This window comes from Benincasa hispida, chromosome 1 (assembly GCF_027475165.1).
Source record: "Benincasa hispida cultivar pf3 chromosome 1, pf3_genome.v1.1, whole genome shotgun sequence".
Lineage (NCBI taxonomy): Eukaryota > Viridiplantae > Streptophyta > Magnoliopsida > Cucurbitales > Cucurbitaceae > Benincasa > Benincasa hispida.
This window is the reverse complement of record NC_143478.1, coordinates 10453569-10474143: the sequence shown is the minus strand read 5'-3', so window position 1 is coordinate 10474143 and position 20575 is coordinate 10453569. Positions and strand designations below refer to the sequence as shown.

General features: G+C 29.2%; 1 protein-coding gene across 1 annotated transcript; it reads left to right on the top strand.

The window, feature by feature from the left end:
* The first annotated feature begins 3231 nt into the window (after positions 1-3231).
* Positions 3232-8361, top strand: LOC120089871 (P-loop containing nucleoside triphosphate hydrolases superfamily protein). The gene has a single exon (XM_039047297.2). It carries the CDS (start codon positions 6630-6632, stop codon positions 8073-8075), a length of 1446 nt encoding a protein of 481 aa, XP_038903225.1. The 5' UTR covers positions 3232-6629; the 3' UTR covers positions 8076-8361.
* Positions 8362-20575: the final 12214 nt, after the last annotated feature.

Genomic DNA, 20575 nt, shown 5'->3' with positions numbered 1-20575 from the left:
TAAAACCTCACAAATAGTATCCATGATTTTCTAAAATCCCCATATATAGTCTCCATTATAGGAACTACTTAAGATATTTTTATCAAACCATAGGGATTAAATTATAACTTTCTTTATAATAGGACCAAAATTACAATTTAACCTTACATCTATTGTTATTTTAAGGAGAAGCAGATAATTTTATCCACATTCAACTGTTATTTGAAAACATTACAATACTTCATTCAATAATCTTTACCACATGATAATTAAATGTGTGTTTGGAATATATTTTCAAGGATTTCATTAGAACAATAAGTCACTTTGGAAGAAATTGAAATATTTGATAATCACTCAAAAATAATTTTTCGATTGCATTTTAATTTCAGGTTAAATTATAAAAAATGCCCTTGATGTTTCAAAAAATTCAAAAATATCCTTAAATTTTCAAAAATAGTTCAAAAAATATATTTGTCATTAGTTTTGGATTGAAACTAAAGTTTTGTTTAAAAAATACTCATGAACTTTTAAAACGTTTCAAAAATACCCTTAATATAATAAATGTTCAAAAAGACCTCAACCGTAAGTATTTGAACAAAAATCGTTAATTCCTCATGACAAAAATGACTTTAAAAATAAAAAATAATAAATACTCTTATTGATCAATTTATTTGAACGTTTTTAAGTTCGAAAAGAACCAATTTTAAAATAAATTATATAGGCATCCTCATTATTTTTATATAGGTACTCTTATATTTATCTTAATTTTCCAATTATTAACTTACACCAATTTTTTCAACAACCAAAATAAAAACCAAAATTTTAAGTTAAAACATAAAATATCATAAAAAATCACAAAATTTCAAAATAAAAATCTCCTATTGAAACATACTAAAATGATAAATAGTCAAATAAAAAAAGTATTTAGCTATTAATACACACTCAACTACTAACGCACAATTTTGTTAAAATATTCAAGTCTTCAAATTATTTAGTGCTTTATTTATTATATTTCTTCTCATTATTGTTCACATAGTTTAACTAAAGTGTGCAATTTTATTTATTTATTTATTTTAGATAAACAATTATCAAATAATTAACAAAAAGGGACGTCAGATAGTTAACAAAAAGGGGATTAGTGGGTTAAATAAATAAAAATGCACACTTTAATTAAAGTATATGAACTATAGTAAGAAGAAAGATAATAAATAAAGCACCAAATGATTTTAAGACTTAAATATTTTGATAATATTATAATTTAGTAGTTGAGTGTGTGTTAATAATCAAATACTTTTTTTATTTGATTGTTTATCGTTTTTGTATGTTTCAAGAGAAGATTTTGATTTTGAAATTTTGTGAAATTTTTTGGTATTTTATGTTTTAACTTAAAATTTTAGTTTTTATTTTTGTTATTGAGAAAATTGGTGTAAACTAATAATAGAAAAATTAAGAGAAATATGAGAATACTATATGAAAAAAAATGAGAATATCTATATAATTTATTTTAAATTTGGTTCTCTTCGAACTTAAGAAAACTTCAAACAAATTAATCAGTATGAGCATTTTAAAATTTTTTTTTTTTAAAAAAAGTTTTTAAAGTCATTTTTGTCACGAGAAATTAATGGTTTTTGTTCAAATACTAATTGTAGAAGTATTTTTAAATTGTTATTAAGTTAAAAGGTATTTTTGAAATATTTTGAAAGTTCAGGTGTATTTTTTAAACAAAATTGTAACGGTTTCCATTAAAACCAAGACAAATGTATCTTTTGATTTCCTTTGGAAGGTTTAAGGGTGTGTTTAAAATTTTTTAAACTTCAAAGATATTTTTTATACAAAGTGTAAAGTTTATGAGCTTTTTATAATTTAACCTTAATTTTATCAAAACTATTTAAAGAAAAATGAGTTTGTGTTGAAAGAAGTCAATCCAAACAAATTCTAAATAAGTTGGAAAATGGGATTTTGAACAAGTTGGAAGTAGTTGAGTGATTTCATTTTTTTTTTTTTTTTTTTTTTTGGTGGAGATTGAAAAATGCTTTGACAAATAAATTTGAAGTTGAATATTACTGAAAAATAAAATTGAAAAAAAGTGGACATTTGTTCCCAAATCTAAAAATGTAGACACGTGCAAAAGATAAAGTAGAACGGTAGAACAAGAAACTTTTTTATTTTTATTTTTTGAGATTCACAAACGTTGGACATTCAAACAAGAAAACACAAACTTGGGATATTCGGATATTGCACATTTGTCCCTCTCCAAAATTTGTAATTGTTTTTCTCGAATTTTTAATTTTATTTTTTACTTAAATCTCCTCAATACAAACCGACAAGGTTTGGAAGTTTCGACAATATTAGAAGGTAATTAATATTTTAGAGTCTCGTTTCATAATCATTCTTTTTTTTTTTTTTTTAATAATTAAATCTATATATATTATTTTTATCTTCAAATTTCTTTATTTATTATCTATTTTTTTACCAATGGTTTAAAAAAACGAGTTAAATTTTGACAACTAAAAGAAGTAGCTTTCAAAAAATTATTTTATTTTTTAAATTTGGCTAAGAATTCAACCATTGTATTTAATAAATATGCAAATTATTGTAAAAAAAATGTGGACGAGATAGATTTAATTTTTAAAAATAAAAACAAAAAATCAAATAGTTACAAAATGTGTCTGTTAAGAAGAAAGGAACCGAACGTTCTCGAAGTCTTGAATAGTGTTCTTGTTGATGAATTCTCTCTGAATTCTTTGAAGATGGAATTGTTGCCTTTTTGAAATGAGAGGAGTTCCTCTATTTATATACTCTTTGATGGGCTTCATGGGCTTGGGCTGGCTAACCTATGGGTTTAGTTGCCCCGTGGATTTGGTGGGCCCAGGGATTTGGACCTAACCCTTAGACCTAGTTATTTGAATCTGGGTCTAGTTTGGTATTTAGGCCTCATTAAGCTCGATTTTGGGATTTTGGGTTCAACGGTACTTTTACCCAAACAATTATATCAGATTGGACTAAATCAATCTTGATTCAACGATCATGATGACATCACGTGACGTTATTGAAATTTGTCTTCAACTTCAATTCGAGACACGTGTTAGCTCCTTATTGGTTCAAATTTATTGATTTAGAATTTCATCATTTAATTTAGTAAATGATGTGACAGCTTGTGATTGGTCCAGAATTTCTTATAACAAATTAAGTTGTGTTTGAGTTGATGATAAATTATCTTTTTTATTGTTGTGTTAATCAAATTCATTTTTTTTTTTTTGTTGAAAAATCCTTATTCGATTAGGACATTTTCTATACCAAAACAATGGGCAATTTTTCTTTTCTTTTTTTTTTTTGTTTTTTTTTAGAAAAAAAAATCTCGAGTCATTTTAGTGAGTCTATAATATTTTAGTGTCAGGTAACTTTTTTAAATATATGAGAGGTAATTATACTCGTTTAAAAATAAAGATTTTTCTTTACCATATATAACTTTTTATCTCAATTGTTGGAATTGTGATTATATTGAAATTCTAGTTCAAGATAAAGAAACACCTATATATATATATATATATATTGAAATTCTTCGAGGGAAAAAGAAATATTTGGTGGATTTTGAAGCCTTAAGTCCAAATAAGAAACACCACATGACATAATACATGGCAATTTTGTGTTGTTAAATTGAGATTTTCTCAAGTCTTTAAGATATAAAGTTTATTCACATCAATCATAATCATTGATAAAGATAAACATTATTCTAAATTTTTCATGCACCACAACTGACAAATTAAAGAGATTGAATTTCATCAAAGAATCCAACGAGTTATTCTATAATCTCAACAAATATTTTCTCATTGTTTGCACTAGATATTTTTTTTTCCTCTCTTTTTTCTTTACAATAAACAAGAGATGAAAATTTAGACCGCTGACATCTCAAAAGAATGAATAGAGATCATTCAACCACTAAACTATTTCAATGTTGTTGAAGCTATGGTATATTAGTATGAATATCTAGGTAAATAACCCCTAACCACTATGACGTGCTCTCGGTATTGAGTAGTATCATGCATATATATACATATCTTTTCATATTTATTTACTTTCATTAACCATATAGACCATTCTACAAAATAAAAATTATTGTCTAATTTTTTTTTAAAAAAAAAAACTTATAAAAGTAAAAAACAATTAGTTCCAATTAATTTTTTTTAAAAAAATTATTCTAATTTTAGAATGAGTGATTTGTTACCCACCATAATTGAATATTAATAAAAAGTTGCTTCCAATCCATTTGTTTATAGAGTTTTCGTTATGGTCCCTAGTAATCATACCATGTCATAGCCAAATTTTGCTTATACCAAATAAAGAGACTCATCATTAAGCCATGCTCCTAAACAACAACCATCTAATTAAACTTCTTCTTATTCTTCTTCTTCTTCCTTTTTTATTTTTATTTTATTTTTTAATATACCATTTTGGTTCTATGTGTGGACTTAATTACAATTTGGCCCTACGACTTAAAAAGTTGTAAGTTGATATACCTAGTCAAGTGTTATAAATCGTTTTTTTATTACAAACGATTAGCGTATTCAATAATAACCTTTTCTTTGATATGGCAACGAGTTACATCTTTAATTCAATTAAAAATGTTAGTTGACTTTACCAAAGTTTTGAGTTGAGTCTCAAAAATATGAGTTTTTGGGCTAATAATTTGTATTTTAGAAATGATTTGTGACCTTTAATTAAACAATAATAACCATTTAAAAAAAAAAAAAAACAAAAAACTCTTGAAGTTGAATTGGAGCAAGTCTCCATCATGGTGAACAAAATTTAAAACTAGGGACTAAATTGGCAATTAACATTTTAAAATAATACTTAAAAAAGTTTTTAAAATTTTTTATTTAAGGATGTCAGCAAATTATTCATTACATTTACAATATAATTTTCAGTGAACAATAATAATTACTTTTTATCTTTAATTGCACACCAAAACACCATCCTTTAATTTCTTGAACTTAAAAATAAAGATTCGTGTACAAAGGAATTTATTGAAATTTAAACTCAGAAACATCAATATCATATGAACCTATCTATTTCAACTTGAACACATACAATTGACATATAGCACAAAAAAAAAAAAAAATAAAATAAAATAAAAAGAGTTGAAACCATCCATAATAAATATTAAAAGGAACAAAAAATATATATAAAGCCACTAAAAATATCAGTTTGAAAGTTTGTGAGTTGCATCTCCACCACCAACTTGGGAAATAATAAAATTACTTTAAAATTCAAATCTTATTTTAGTAGGCTATTTTATTCTTATTTTAGATCTAAATTTTCAAAAAAAATGTTATAGTCCCCGAAATTTTGCATAAAAATATTAATTCTACATCTACTATTACTTTCCCCACAATAAAACCAGCCTAGATATTTAACGTAGCAAAGAAAGGTTAAATTACAAATTTTCTTTTGACTTTTAAAGGTTGTTTATTAAGTTTTTAAACTTTCAATTTTGCGTCTAGTAAGATAAGCTTGATAGTGTCAATTAAGTCACTAAATGCTCAATTGTGTGTCTTATAATTTCATGTCACATTTAATATCTTTTAAAATGTACAAGTCTATCAACACAAAAGTCAATTTTGATAGGTTCGGTAATTTTCATTTTAAATATTGAATATGAAAGAGACCTATTAACCAAAAAAATGATTGTTTGAAAATATTTTATAAGACACTTTTAAATCTCAAAGTTAAAACTAGACATAGAAGTAAAAGTTCAAGAATCTATTTAGTATGGTCTAGAATTTAAGATGCTATACATTTTTTTTAAAATTTTTTTTAAAGCTAATCAAAACCTCTTCATTAATGAATAAGAGAAACAACAAATTGGACCACCTAGCATATACAAAGTACAATTAGAAATCATCTCGGACGAAAAATTAGACGTAATGTCAAGTGTCCTCCACCAAAACCTCAATCAGAGGAGGCTCTTTTTTTTTTTTTAACTAAATGTATAAGTTCATAAACCAAATTTGTAACTCAAACGAGATACAATCCATCCAAAGAAAATTAAAAATAAAAAAATAAATATTTAAGTAGTAGTACAAAGTTAGAAAGATTTAAAAGTTGAGGGATAAATAAAATTGTAAAAAGGAAAACTAGGGAATCATATTCCTAAAATAAAATTAATAGAGGAATTAGGAACTGATTTGGGGGATGTCATAAAATAGAAGCATATAAACAAGAGAATGGAAAAGTCGGAATTGAGAAATTGAGAGGCGAAATACCCAAAGCAAAGCAGCAAAAAAGGTCGTTCTGGTGAATCAAACTTGGCTGGAAAGTATCTGCCAAACCAAATTAAACGACATAAACTACACTACACAAAAACCCACAAATTTCTTCTTCTTCATGCCTTTTTCTTTCTCCAATTCTTTTCAAATCTATATATATATATGTATGTATGTATATATCTCCTCCTACTTGACCCTTTCTCTGTGTCTCTCTCAAATATGGGTTTTGGCCTCCATTAAACCTGGCCCTTCAACCCTTTGTTGGGTTTTGTTCTAAATATGTTGTTTGTTTATAGGGAAAGAGGAGAACCCATTAAGTTATTTCTTCTCCTCTGTCTTTAATCTTGTAGGGTTTGGGATTTTGTCTTCTTGTTTTTGCTCTCTATGGAGTTGTTTTTCAGGTTGTTTTCTGTAATCTTCATCGGAATTTGTTTCTGTTGGTTGTTGCGGAACCTTTTGTTCAGGACGGGATTGATTTTCCTTGTCAAAAAATGGTGGGGAAATCTAGAAGATTGTTTCCATGTTTACCAATCTTTCAGAATCCCGGAATTCAATGAAACCTCCCAACAGAATCACCTTTACCGGAAAGTCTCTGCTTATCTTACTTCTTTATCCTCTCTCGAGGATTCCGATTTCACCAATCTCATCACCGGAAACAAGCCTAATGACATCATTCTCCGGCTAGACTCCAATCAGACGGTTCAGGACAATTTTCTGGGGGCGAAAGTGTTTTGGACGAATGAACAAAACGGTTCCAGAAATTTTGTGTTGAAGATTAGAAAGGCTGATAAGCGCCGAATCCTCCGCCCTTATCTTCAGCACATTCATACCCTAACCGCTGATGAGATTGAGCAGAGGAAAGGGGATTTGAAGCTTTTTATGAATTCAAAACCTAATAATCAGTCAGATACAAGATGGAAATCGATTCAATTCAAACATCCGTCCACTTTCGATTCGATTGCTATGGAAACAGATCTCAAAGAAAGGGTCAAATCCGATCTCGAATCGTTTCTCAAATCTAAACAATATTATCACAGATTAGGCAGAGTTTGGAAACGGAGTTACCTTCTATACGGCCCTTCCGGAACTGGAAAATCCAGCTTCGTTGCGGCCATGGCGAATTTTCTCTCTTATGATGTATACGATATCGACCTCTTCAAAGTCTCCGATGACTCTGATCTCAAGTCTCTTCTTCTACAGACCACAAGCAAGTCAATAATCGTCGTCGAGGATCTCGACCGGTTTCTCATCGAGAAATCGTCGGCGTTGAGTCTATCGGCGCTACTTAACTTCATGGACGGAATATTAACATCGTGCTGTGCGGAAGAGAGAGTAATGGTTTTCACCGTCAATTGCAAAGAACAGGTCGAACCGGCGATTCTCCGACCGGGCCGTATCGACGTTCACATCCATTTTCCACTCTGTGATTTCTCCGCTTTCAAGAATCTCGCAATCAACTATCTAGGCGTCAAGGATCACAAATTGTTCCCTCAGGTTGAAGAAATATTCCAAAACGGCGCCAGTTTGAGCCCGGCCGAGATCGGCGAACTGATGATCGCGAACCGAAACTCGCCTAGTCGAGCGATTAAATCGGTCATCTCGGCGTTGCAGACCGACGGCGACCGGCGGAGAGTCGCCAACATCGGACGGCGGCTGAGTGACTGCGGGTCGAGGAAGTCCGTCGCCGAATCCGTCGAATCGGGCGGCGTATTTTGCAACGAAAACACTCAGACCGGAAAAGAGTTCAAAAAATTGTACGGATTCCTAAGGATGAAAAGTAACAAAATATCTCAATCGTTCGATTCGTCTCCTCTGCACAAGGAGAGTTGATTTTTTACACACGTGGCTGAATCTCAATGGACGAGGTAACTTTCTTCCATGGGGTCGCATGCACTATATCTGTTGGGGGCTTGATTCTTAGGTCTGTAGATAGGGAGATTTATTATTATTCTGTCAAATTTATTTTTGTTATATTTCTTTTCTACCCTTTTTTGGGTAACAAATTTGTATGGAAAAAAAAAAGGTTTTATTTTGGTCACAGATCTTTGTGGAAATTGTAAATGGTTTACTATTTTCCTCATTAATACAAACAACAGTAGGAAATATTTTCAATCTATTTCAATTTTTTGTCCTCCCCTGGGCCTATCTGTTTTCTCTAATTTTTACTATATTAATGATTTTTTTTATTCTTTTTTTTGTTCTTATTGATCATATTTTGGATATATTTTTCCTTTAATCTCACTCATTTTCTTTCCTAGAGATCTCTAAATATGTTATCTCCTCAGCGATATTTTTTTATTTAAAAAAATAGAATATTTGATAGCCATTAAATATTTTAAAAAACAAAAAAAACTTAACTTTGAACTCATGAATTTGTTTGCAATTATTTCTTGAAACTTCTAATTTGTAATATTAACTAATTTTTCCTTTGACATGATTATCATTTGATTTAAGAAAATAAAAGATTGCAATACTTTCATAACTTTAGAGGATTCATTGATTAAGTTAAAAGTTCAAAAACTAACTCCAACTTCAAGAGGTCATCAATAAGAAAGCCACTATTTCCTTGTAGCTTGATTTTTATTATTATATTTATTTTAATTTTTAAGTTCTCAAATAAAAAGCCAACTGACAAATTTTCTTTTTAAAAAATTGAAAAAAAAAAATACAATATGATATTTAAATTAAGTTTTTTTTTTCCCTTTTCTTTTAATATTATATACTATTACAAAAGTAAACTAAATGCGTAAATTTCCCAGAAAAGACAAATAGGCTTCATATAATTACAAAACATGAAATCCAATAGGGTAATTACATACCTCAACTTCCAATTCACTTATGAGAAATGTTATTATACTATGCAATTTCTGTGATCCATCAACATTAAATCGGATTTCCACAATCCATGATAAATAACATCTCTATATATTCTCTACAAGAAAAAATAATAATAATAAAACTCTATATATGGCTGTAAATTATAGATATGGTTAAAATAAAAATTTTAATTCCTATTTAATTCATAGAAATAGCATAGACTTCTATCGACTTGTATAATTGATAGACATCCGTCAAGTATTAGTTTCTATCCAAATTAAAATTTTACTATTTTGGGTAAATAATTTTTCTTATTTTTTAAGTCTATTCTAGTCAAATAACTTTTTAAAGTCAAAACATCTATTTAGGTGTTTCTATTTTTAAGGAGCGCTAATTTTGGTATTTGACGTATTATCGGCACAATCTTTATATAAAACACACAAATTTTTTAATACATAACTACACAGATATTTTTATAGATTTTCTTTTGGTTCTCATTATATACGGTTATCAATTGAGTTATTTTTTGTTTTTTAATATTCATTTGGTTATTGGGAATTGATGTTTGAGTTTGTTTATTTTATTGTCTACCTTGAAGTAACATTGTCAAAACTCGAACAAAGTTTTGAAATTAATATATATATATATATATATAACAATTCACAATGAATTCAAACATATGAAGTACGATTATTATTATCAAACGAAACTTAAAATATCCTTTATGGTCTATGTCAATTGAGGTTAGTTTCTAATTCATCTTTAAATTTTCAAAACCAAACACATTTATCTCGTGATATTACGCATTGTAAAGGGAAAAATGTATATATTTAGTTCTCGTGTTTGAATTTGTTAGTTAATTGATCCAAAAACTTAAAATTAATTCTTAAAATAGGAAATACAGTGCAGTAAAGAAGTTGTGAGAATTTGAATATTTAACTTCCGGTAAATAGTTTTTTTTTAAAAAATGTTGATGTGAATGAAAGTGATTAGAAGATTATTATTGAGAGGGGTGAGGGTATGATTGGTTGAATGAAGAATAATTAATAATGGCCATAAAAATGTTATCTCTAAGATTAAGGGTTGGTGTCTGGGTGTGCTGTTTCTAGGGATCCTGTCCTCTGGGTTTCATTTTTATTTCTCTCTCATTCCACACCACTCCTTTTTTTTTTTTTTTTTTTTTTTTTTTTTTTTTTTTTTTAATCAAACACCTTGCCTGCTTTTGTTTCTTTCTATTTCCAATATTTCTGATTTTTCTACATTAATAATAATATTATTAATTCTTATTATTATTTTGTCAGTCTTTGCTCTTTCTGTTTGTGGTTCTTATTACCCACTCTCTGGGAAGGGGGAAGGACTTTGCTTCTTTTCTTTTCTTTTTTTTATTATTTTTTTCACTCACTTTTTTAAATATATATATATATAGTATGATTTTAGACAAAATATTACAAAAGCAAAAATCTTACATCCTGAAATGAAGTGATTTGCTTCAAGTGGTATAAGAACAATCCAATGACTTTGTCTTTTACTCCTACTAAGACACACTTCAAATTCATCTTTAATGTACTAACTTTTAGCCAACTTTTCTCATTTTATATTATTTCATTTGAATTCAAAAGCAAGACAATTGTAACAAACCGAGTTCAAGAGGGATACATGAATGAACCGATATCACATCTGAATGAGAGAGATCCTGAGTACAAAAAAAACTTAAAAGAATTAAAAGTTACTACCTATACCAAAAAGATGCACCTTCATTTTCGAGGCCATCAGAGGTCAAATCCGGATTCCGAATCCTGGACCTAGGGCGTTACAACAATGGTGTAAGCGTACAAAACCTTGGAGAGTCTTTTTTATTTTTCATATACTTGCTTTCTTTTCTACTACATTTTAGTTGAGTTTAAGAGTTTTGACTATTTAGAAGTCACGTTATTAAAAAAGTTCCTCCAATCATAAGTTAAACAATAGTCTCCCGACATTAAACCATCTATTTTCTTAGATGTAATTTGAACTTTTTTTTTCGGCATAACGACTATAGAGATAGAGGATCAAACCTCCAAATTTTATGGAAGAAAAATGTATCAATTATAGTTGAATTAGACATGATTTAAACTTTTTATTTCCGTTGCCCAAGAGGGGAAAAAAAAAAGTATGAAGGCATTTTATTCTATACCTTACCAAATAACTTATTCAGTCAAACACATGGAATCACCAACAACTGATATTTTATAAAGTCCATCTATCCAAAATAAATAAATAAACAAATAAATCAATCAAGAGAAACCGTGGGCTTAATCAACCTCCAACCCAACTTTCCGCTTCTTAATTATAATTAACTTTCATTTTAAACCATTATAAAACACCTATTCCCAATTACTTATATATATAAATACAGTATACTATTCAAAATCGTCATTTTAACCACATAATACACAATTAATATCGAAAAATGATTTCATTTTTCGGGGAAAAAAAATACTTTTTCAATCAATTTATGTATGTTTTTTCTTTGTACAGATAATTCAACCAAAATTTAAAATATGTAAAAAGTTAAGTGCTATAAAACTCATTTATATGGTTTTTTTTTTCCTGAAAAATAATAAAGATTGGTATTTTACACATGGGTGTGGGTTGTTTTGATTTGGAATTAGAATTGAATAATAATAATAAATAAAAGGGAAATTAAATGGAAGAATAGTGGGTGCAATTATGTCATCAGCCATCACCAGCTGTTGCTTTCCCAGTTTCCATGGTCAATTATGAGTAGCTCACATCCAATCTTCCAAAACCCTAATTTCTGACCCATCTCTCTACCATACCATTATAAAATATTTTTAGCTCATTCAACTTTTCATATATATATATATATATATATATATTCCTTCAATTTTGTCTCCAATATTTTAAATTTTTGGAATATAGTTTCAATTTGATACTCGAACTCGTTTTTTTTTAAAAAAGTTTTTATGTAGTCCATGCATTTCAAAATATTAGAAATTTAATTTGAATTTAAAGTTGTGTTTTCTATTTGGTTTAGAAATTTAAAGTTATAATTTTAATATTGATTTTTTACTATGTTTTTTTTTATTATTATTATTGTAGGTGTTAGTGTTGGTTAATGAATTTAAAATAATTAAATTAGTTTTTATGAATTTTCTATCACTATTAAAATTAACAACGGCTTACATCGTACCTATTTTATATTTATTAATTACAAATTAACATTAACACTAAAAGCAAGTATTAGTGAAAACTTGTGGTTTAATGTGTAAAATTCTAAAACATGAAGACTAAATAAAAACTAAGCTCAATATTCAATTGTAAAAGAATGTAACGTTTTATAATACATAGATCGGATAGAAAAAAAAATGAGTAAAATTGTAATATTTTAAAATTTAAAAATCAGATAGAAACTAAATTTATGGATCAAAAGGATAAATATAATTTGAAGAGTATCGATTTTCAAGTTTAAATATTTCAATGAATTGTTTTCCGAAATTCATTGTAAATTGTTACTTTATTAGAAGTTAATTCTAATCATTGAATTTCATAAATTAAATTCATTACACTATGTATTTGTAGTTTTTCTTTTGGAGAAGCACTATTTTGTTTATTTGATCAAATCTAACATGAATAGTTTTTGTAATTAAAAAAAATAAAACTTCTTATAAGTTATTAAAATTATTCATCGTAATTCAACTACGATAAAAACTTACAATGAATTGCAAGGTGGGGAGTTCGATTCCCGATGTTGTAAAAAAAAGGTTATATTTCTAATTGTGAAAATTAGGAAGCCGAGTTAAATTTTTTTTTAATTAAATTAAAAAATATTAATAATTTATAATTACAATGATTGACTATTATTCAAATGTAGACAAATTGCTTACACTCGCTACTCGGTAGTTGTTGGGCCTGAAGAAATGGGCTTAAGAAGATGGGTTTACAAAGCCCATTCCAAAATTTAGTAATTATTAGTTAAACTTGTCCCTACAGCTTTTAATTTTGGGATTTTTATCTTAAAAAACCTTTTGTAGATCCTATATTTCAAAAATGTCTTTAAATTTGAATTTTTTTAAAAAATATTTTTAGTATTAATTTTACCTAACTGACTAATATTACAAAAAAGAAGAAGATTAAAGGGTGAAGTATGAAGATAAACAAATAACTTATTCGTTGAATTGTTGAAGATATCCAAATGGTTTATATTTTGGTGAGCTTTATGGGGACTCAAATGTGAAATGAATATTAAATGATTCTTAGGTTTGGTCTTTTATTTATTTTTTCCTTCTAGTTTTGGACTCGTGAGCTTTTTAAATAGGTTGTCTAGTTTTAGATTGGGAAAATATTAGATGAGTTGCTTGTCTTTTTTCTTTATAAAAAAGTACACGTAGAAATAGATACGTCAAATCGCGTGTCAGATACTGGGAAGTATCTAGAAGTATCGGTATTCAATATGTGTCTGATACGGAATCTTTGCCTCACATATCTGTGCTTCATAGGTGAGAATTATGGGGAGATAATATATTAAATATATTATTGTGGAGAGAGAAATATATATATATATATATATATATATGTATATAAGGGCTAAATTGTAAATAGTCACTAATATTAGTGAAAATAGGGAGACCAATAAGTATTTTTTTGTAAAATATGAAATGTTAAAGACATCAACATAATATATGTCTATTCTTTAGGTCTTTTATATAGAAATTTCTCTAATTTTTACCTTCAAGGATATTTTTCACAAAAACGGACATTTTTTAGTCCTTCAACTCAAAGAATATCATTGATGTCTCTAACTATTTGGCTAAGGTTAAATTCATCCGAAAATATTTTAGAGCAAAATATACTTTTGACCCTCAAAAATTTGAAATAATTATTTAAAATTTTAGAAATTAAATAGACATAAAGCTTAAATATTCCCACGATCTTAATTAATATTTTATTTGTTAATCGTCGTCTTAAATAAACTAACGGTTAAAATTACTAGTTAAAACTAGTTTTCAAGCTTCCATATTGTAGTGTCAAATTTTATGAAAGCATGCTTTTAAATAAATTTATAACTGTAATGATTTTGTTTAATTGTTTATGTTTATAAATTAAACTAAGAAAGTAATTGTAAAAATACTTAGGTATGATGTAATCGTCATTAATGAAGGTGATTCATAATGATAAGACGACGCACGTGAAAGGCATTCATAATAGAAGAGGAATAGGTGCACATGCGTGACCTAACAAATTTCCTCCATATTTCCCACCATATTTAAATTTTAAATGAGCTTTCTCCACCTAATAATCTAAATATTGCTTGATTAATAATTTTCCAATGTACAAATCAATAATGAGGTTGATGTATAAATGGGAAAATTAAAAGAATATTGTCATTTTAGAAACTATTTAGGAAAATAAGGTTGTTTTCAAATTATTTGTAAAAATATTGTTGTTAATTTTTTTTTTTAATAACTCGAGGGTTCAAAATTCGACCAAGGTAGGTCGAATTTTGAACCCTCGACCTTGCCCTTTTTTTTTTTAATTTTCCATTTTATAAAAATAATTTATTATTTTATTTAAAATCTAAAAAGAATAAATTTAAAAAATAATAATATCTCATAAAAATAAAGAAAATGTAAATTAAATATCTCATTTATATAAAAATAATTACAAAAATCAATGTGTCCCACAAGATGGATGTCGTCGATTTCGAGCTTGTTGTCGTCGTCGACTTCGAACTTAAGGTTGCTTGGGTTCTTCTTGATGTTGCTCTGGTACCTCTGCAGGCGCTTCCATGTCAATGCACGTATGAAGACGAAGGACCAGCCTCTGAGTCATAATGTCCTGAACCAAATGCTGGCATCATCATCATCGGACTAACATAATCAGTTTGACTCTGCATCTGCATCACAGGGGGCAACTCTTCCACATTATGTGCAACCTCATCAAACTCATCCTCTTCCCGAACAGGTCCTCTACGTCTAGGAGCTGGTAGAGGAACAATAGGTATATCGTACATATAATGAATTTCATCCATATAGCTTTGGTTGTCACTACATATAGCAAGAACCTGGTTCGGATCATTCGCAACCTCACGGAGTCTACTGTTGTTCAATCTCTGTGAATTATAAAACAATTAGATAATATTTAAAATAAATTTAAATTAAAAATAATTAGATAATATTCATTCATTTACCAGATGATCCACAGTTGCTCCCGGACGAGTGACGTAGCGCCTTGTGATATTATCATACCAATGAATATATTATGGAGTGACATCTGTGTCAAACTGTTAAAGAGAAACCCCCACTTCAATAAACCTTGCATGATAGTGCCATCACACTACCAAATGTGCAACTTTTTCAGACCAATCTCTAGTCCTTAGGTCAATATCATGCAGTACGGGCTCAGTATTATAAGGCGATGGGACATCCTGCTGAAAACCAAATTGTCTTATCACCCTGTCAGGAAGATGCCACTTACCAATGTGAAAACATATGAGAGGACTCATCGTCCGCCATATGTTTTGATCATTCGTACAAAATTAGGCAAAGTATGCATAATAATTTTGTACGGCTCCCAGATAACCTGAAACACGAAATATTATATTAGATAATATTAAAGACAAATACAATAAAAATGTGTATAAAATAATCAATTAGGTTTAGTGTAATGTACCTGATCAGGTTAAAGCAGATCAAACATGTATCTATACTGGCTGACTACATGTGTCGCTGTCCTAGTCACACAAAATTTGTCTATCCACCTAAATTTTTAAATTGATAATTTAGAATTTAAATTAACTAGATCAGTGATATAAAAATTAAATTGAATTAAAACAACATACGAGAACCGTAGGCTCGTCCAACTAATTGAGCGTCATTAACATGTTGTAGCTGTGGAGCCATTATTGGAAATCGCTCCCAAGCCCATAGTTGCAAAAGTATGAGAGACCTAACTATCTCTCGAATCTCAAGTCTTCTTACTTTGCATAATTGTCTATACAACCATGCCAAGCAAGCTCCACCCCATGAATACCGCCCCGCATCATGGAGGTTAGCTAACAGTGGTAGGAACATCAAGTGAACAAGATGACTCGATTTATCTGAAAACAGACTTCCACCCATCATTTGTAGTATATATGCTCACACATATCTTATGACAATTTCTTCGTCTGCATCATCTCTGAGATCACGAAATTGTGTTCCTAACCATATTAAACTCAACCTCGATCCTTTAATCTTGTTGGCAGGTGGGGTCGCACCGAGGTACAGTTGACAAACTTGTGACCAGTCATCATACATCACTCCAGTGACGGGCTCACCGTCAACAGGTAACCCCAACAACACTTATATGTCTTGTAGAGTGATAGTGCACTCTCCAACAAACATATGATAAAATGTATGCGTCTCAGGCCTCCATCTCTCGACCAAGGCTGAGTCCAACTGAATAAATTCTAATCTCGCAACCCCATTGTAACGCCCCAAGCCCAAGATTCGGAATTCGGATTCGGCCCCCTAATGGACCTGACATTCCCCTACGTCCCCTGCGACTTGGCTATGTCATCCTCCCTTTTTCCTCCCTTCCTCCATTGCCTTGAATGCTTTTTAGAAGTAACTTTGAAGTTCTTATGATTGAGCCACCGAAAAGGAAGGTGCACCTTGTTGGTATAGACAGTAACTTTCAATTCTTTTAAGCCTTTCTTAGCCATACTTTCATGTCCTCAGGATCCCTCCTGTTCAGATGTGATATCGGTTCATTCATGTACCCCTCATGAACTCGGGTCGTTACACCGATAGAATCCAGATGTGCATAGTAACGGTAGTATTCGAGTGTAGAGCGGGATAGTGCGTTGGAGAACTGCCTCTCGATGCCTGCAAGATATTTCTTCAATAGTACGATCTCGCCATACAACAGATAATCGATGAATGGACTAGTCGTATAAAACATCAGGATCAACAGGTCCTCAGTTTAAAGCCATGATTTGAAAGAACAAAAAAAAAATATTTATTTCTCAATTAAAAAAAATATTTGTTTCTCAATTAGAAGAATAATGTACAACTTAATTAAAAGAATAATGTACAACTTTATAATAAAAAAATTGAATATACAATAAAATGAATATATAATAAAAAAAATTATTTATTTTTCAATCCCGAACTATCTGGAACCCGTCTTAGTAACGAAGGACACTTCCTTCGATTATGTTCTAATTGATTACAAAATCCACATCGTTGTCAAGTGGTTGGTTCTGTCCAATCCATCTCGTTGTGATAACATGAACTTTTCAGTCTACCAGGTTTTTCTCAACAACAATGGATCAGAATGTAAGACGGGCATATTAGGGTGCGTGATCCAATAATTTTCATGCGGTACAGGTTGAAATTGAGGAGAGTAACATTCAGCATACGTTGCGATTTGTAGTAGTCCTCAAAAAAATCTTCGTAGTTATGTTAAAATGTGAGCAAACGGCCATAAAATGCGAGCATGGAATGTCAAATGCTTGCCACTTGTTACATGAACAGTACCGCTCGGACCTGTTTAGCCTCAATATTTGAACGTTACCTCATTTGACATTGAGATTATGACGTCCGGTATTCACATGAAACACACCTTCATACCGATCGTATGACTGTACTTCATGTTTACTAGATCGTGCAACCCATTTATTTATTTTCTCGTATGTGTACCTGGATTTTTACTCCACTTAGTATTATAAAATATGTTTGAAATAAATTATTAATAATATATATATATATATATATTATCGGGTTTATTTATTTTGACGCTCTAATACATCCTTTATTTCTTCTTTTCTTTTCTCGAAATAGTTCACGCATTTGAAAAATGTTATCTGAGCAAGAGCATTTGTAGGCAATATTCGAACTCCTTTGAGGACTCCATCTGAAATTAAACACACCTCTTCATGTGTTACAATTTCTCTCAGGTGTTTCAGGAACCATCCCCATGAGTCTGTGGACTCTTCATCAGCAACGGTAAGCGCAAGTGGAAGAATATGGCTGTTCGAGTCAACTGATGTAGCAATCAACAGTTTTCCTCTATATTTGCCGTACAAGTGTGTACCATCTATCTGAATTATCAGCCGACATTTATTAAAAGCTTTTATACAAGGACCAAATATTCAAAATACTGAAGTTAGGATAACATGGCCTTCAGTAAGCATTTCTTTAACTTTCCACTTTATACGTGTTCCAGGATTGGTCTGTTTAACTATATATAACCACCTAGGCAACAATTTGTAAGACTCATCCCAATCACCGAACACTTTAGCCAACGTTTTTCTTCTCCCCTCTCATACCCTATGGTAAGGCACATGATATCCAAACTTTGATTTGATGTCGGATTGCAATTGTGCTACACTGATAGATGGTTTTTCTCTTACGGCGTCACAGAACTCCAGTGCAATCATTGATGAATCCAATTGCACGTGACTTTGACTTAGTTTTGAATAAAAACATGTATGCTGCTCATCATACTTAGTGATCTCGAACAAGCCATGCAATTTTTTCTTATTGCACGAAGTATCCACTTGTAACCTTCCTCCCACTTCTTATATCGAATTGTCCAAATTGTCGGTGTAGATTCAACAACCTCATATGGTGTGTGACATTTTATTGCAAACATTTGACCACGTGTTGTAGCATTTCCTTGTCTTGACAAATCATCCTTTTATACAATTGAGTATGTCAACGTCCACAGGGACTACAATCGAGTCATGTTCCCGAATGCTATCCAGTACATTCATATCCAAATCATTTGAATGTATCTGAAAGCATCTCATGTTCACGACCATCGAAATTCAACTCTTCAAATTCGTCATCCCTTTCTGTTCTGAAATCTCTGTACGGTTGTTAACCGCCATATCTTCATTATCACATGGCGATGCAACTGACTCCGGATCAGGATCAATACATTGAGTTGGATCTTCAAACTGGTTAAATGATGTATCAAGATCCACCCCTATCCTATTTACATTTACATACAAATGCACTAGATTTAGCAGTGGCATTGCCATTGAGAACATCAAGTTCATAGCTTGTGCATTCGAAATAAGGAATGACATAAACCTTATTGATTCTGATAGTTCTAGATTAGGATGTCTATATATTATTTCTATCTAATTTGCTCCCATATCTACACTAAGTAACATCTCAACCATTTCAATGAATTGTTCAAATACAATTCCACTGTTCACATTTATGGTGAAACTCCCACTTGGTGGTTGGTCATAGTCAACTCCATCAATATCATCAATCATATTACCATTTGTAAACAACAAAAGTCCCAAGCATTTGCCTGCCATTTTCTTAAAAAAAAAAAAAAAAAGACAAACATCAATTTTCTGTATTATACTTTTTATAAGAAAGAAGTATATTAAAAAAATTAAATTTTTAAGTTTATAAACATAAACTTTTTAAGTTTTATGAACATCAACTTTTTAAACATAACAATAAATTAAACTTTTTATAACTATTTTTAAACATAACAATAAATTAAACCTTTTATAACTATTTTTAAAAATAACAACAAATTAAACTTTTCAAATTAAAATGAGGTAAACTTATTTAAACTATTTTTTTCAAATTTAATACAAAATAAAAAAATTAAATTAAATTAAACTTTTTCAAACTATTTTAAACTGTATTTTCAAAGTTAATATTAAAAAATATCAACTTATCACAATAAACATAACAACAAAGTTAATACACAATAACTATCACAATAATTTTGTATTAAATTAAAAATATCTAGATAAATTAAACTTTTTAAAACTACTTTTTCAAATTTAATACAAATTAAAAAATAAAATTAAACTAAACTTTTTCAAACTATTTTAAACTATATTTTCAAAGTTAATACTAAAAAAATATCAACTTATCACAATAAACTAACAACAAAGTTAAATCACAATAACTATCACAATAATTTTGTATTAAACTATAAATATCAACTTTTTGAACATAACAATAAACTAAAAATTTTAACACTATAAGCATCAAAGTTAATACTAAAGAAATCAAATATCGTATGAATAAAACTAAACTTTTCAAACTATATTAAACTTTTGAAACTATATTAAACTTGTTAACTATCACAATAATTTTGTATTAAACTATAAATATCAACTTCTTAAACATAACAATAAACTAAACATTTTAACACTATAAACATCAAAGTTAATACTAAATAAATCAAATATCATAAGAATAAACTAAACTTTTCAAATATTATAAGTTCAACTCATATATTCGACGGTAGTTCTCTTTTTTCCTTCAAAGTGACAACGTTCACCCTTTTTTCCTGTTATTTGTTATCTGACAACAACTACAAATTTTTTTTTAAAAAAAAACAGAATATATAAAAAAATAATAATATAAGAACAAAAATAAAATGTATAATTATTCTTAAAAAATAAAAATTTAGTAGAGTAACGAACCAGTATAGTTGTGTGAGAATAATTTGTATTAAACAAAATACAAGAAGAGAAATGGAAATGG

Coding starts and splice junctions, on each gene's coding strand:
- LOC120089871 (XM_039047297.2), top strand. CDS start 6,630: ATGGAGTTGTTTTTCAGGTTGTTTTCTGTAATCTTCATCGGAATTTGT.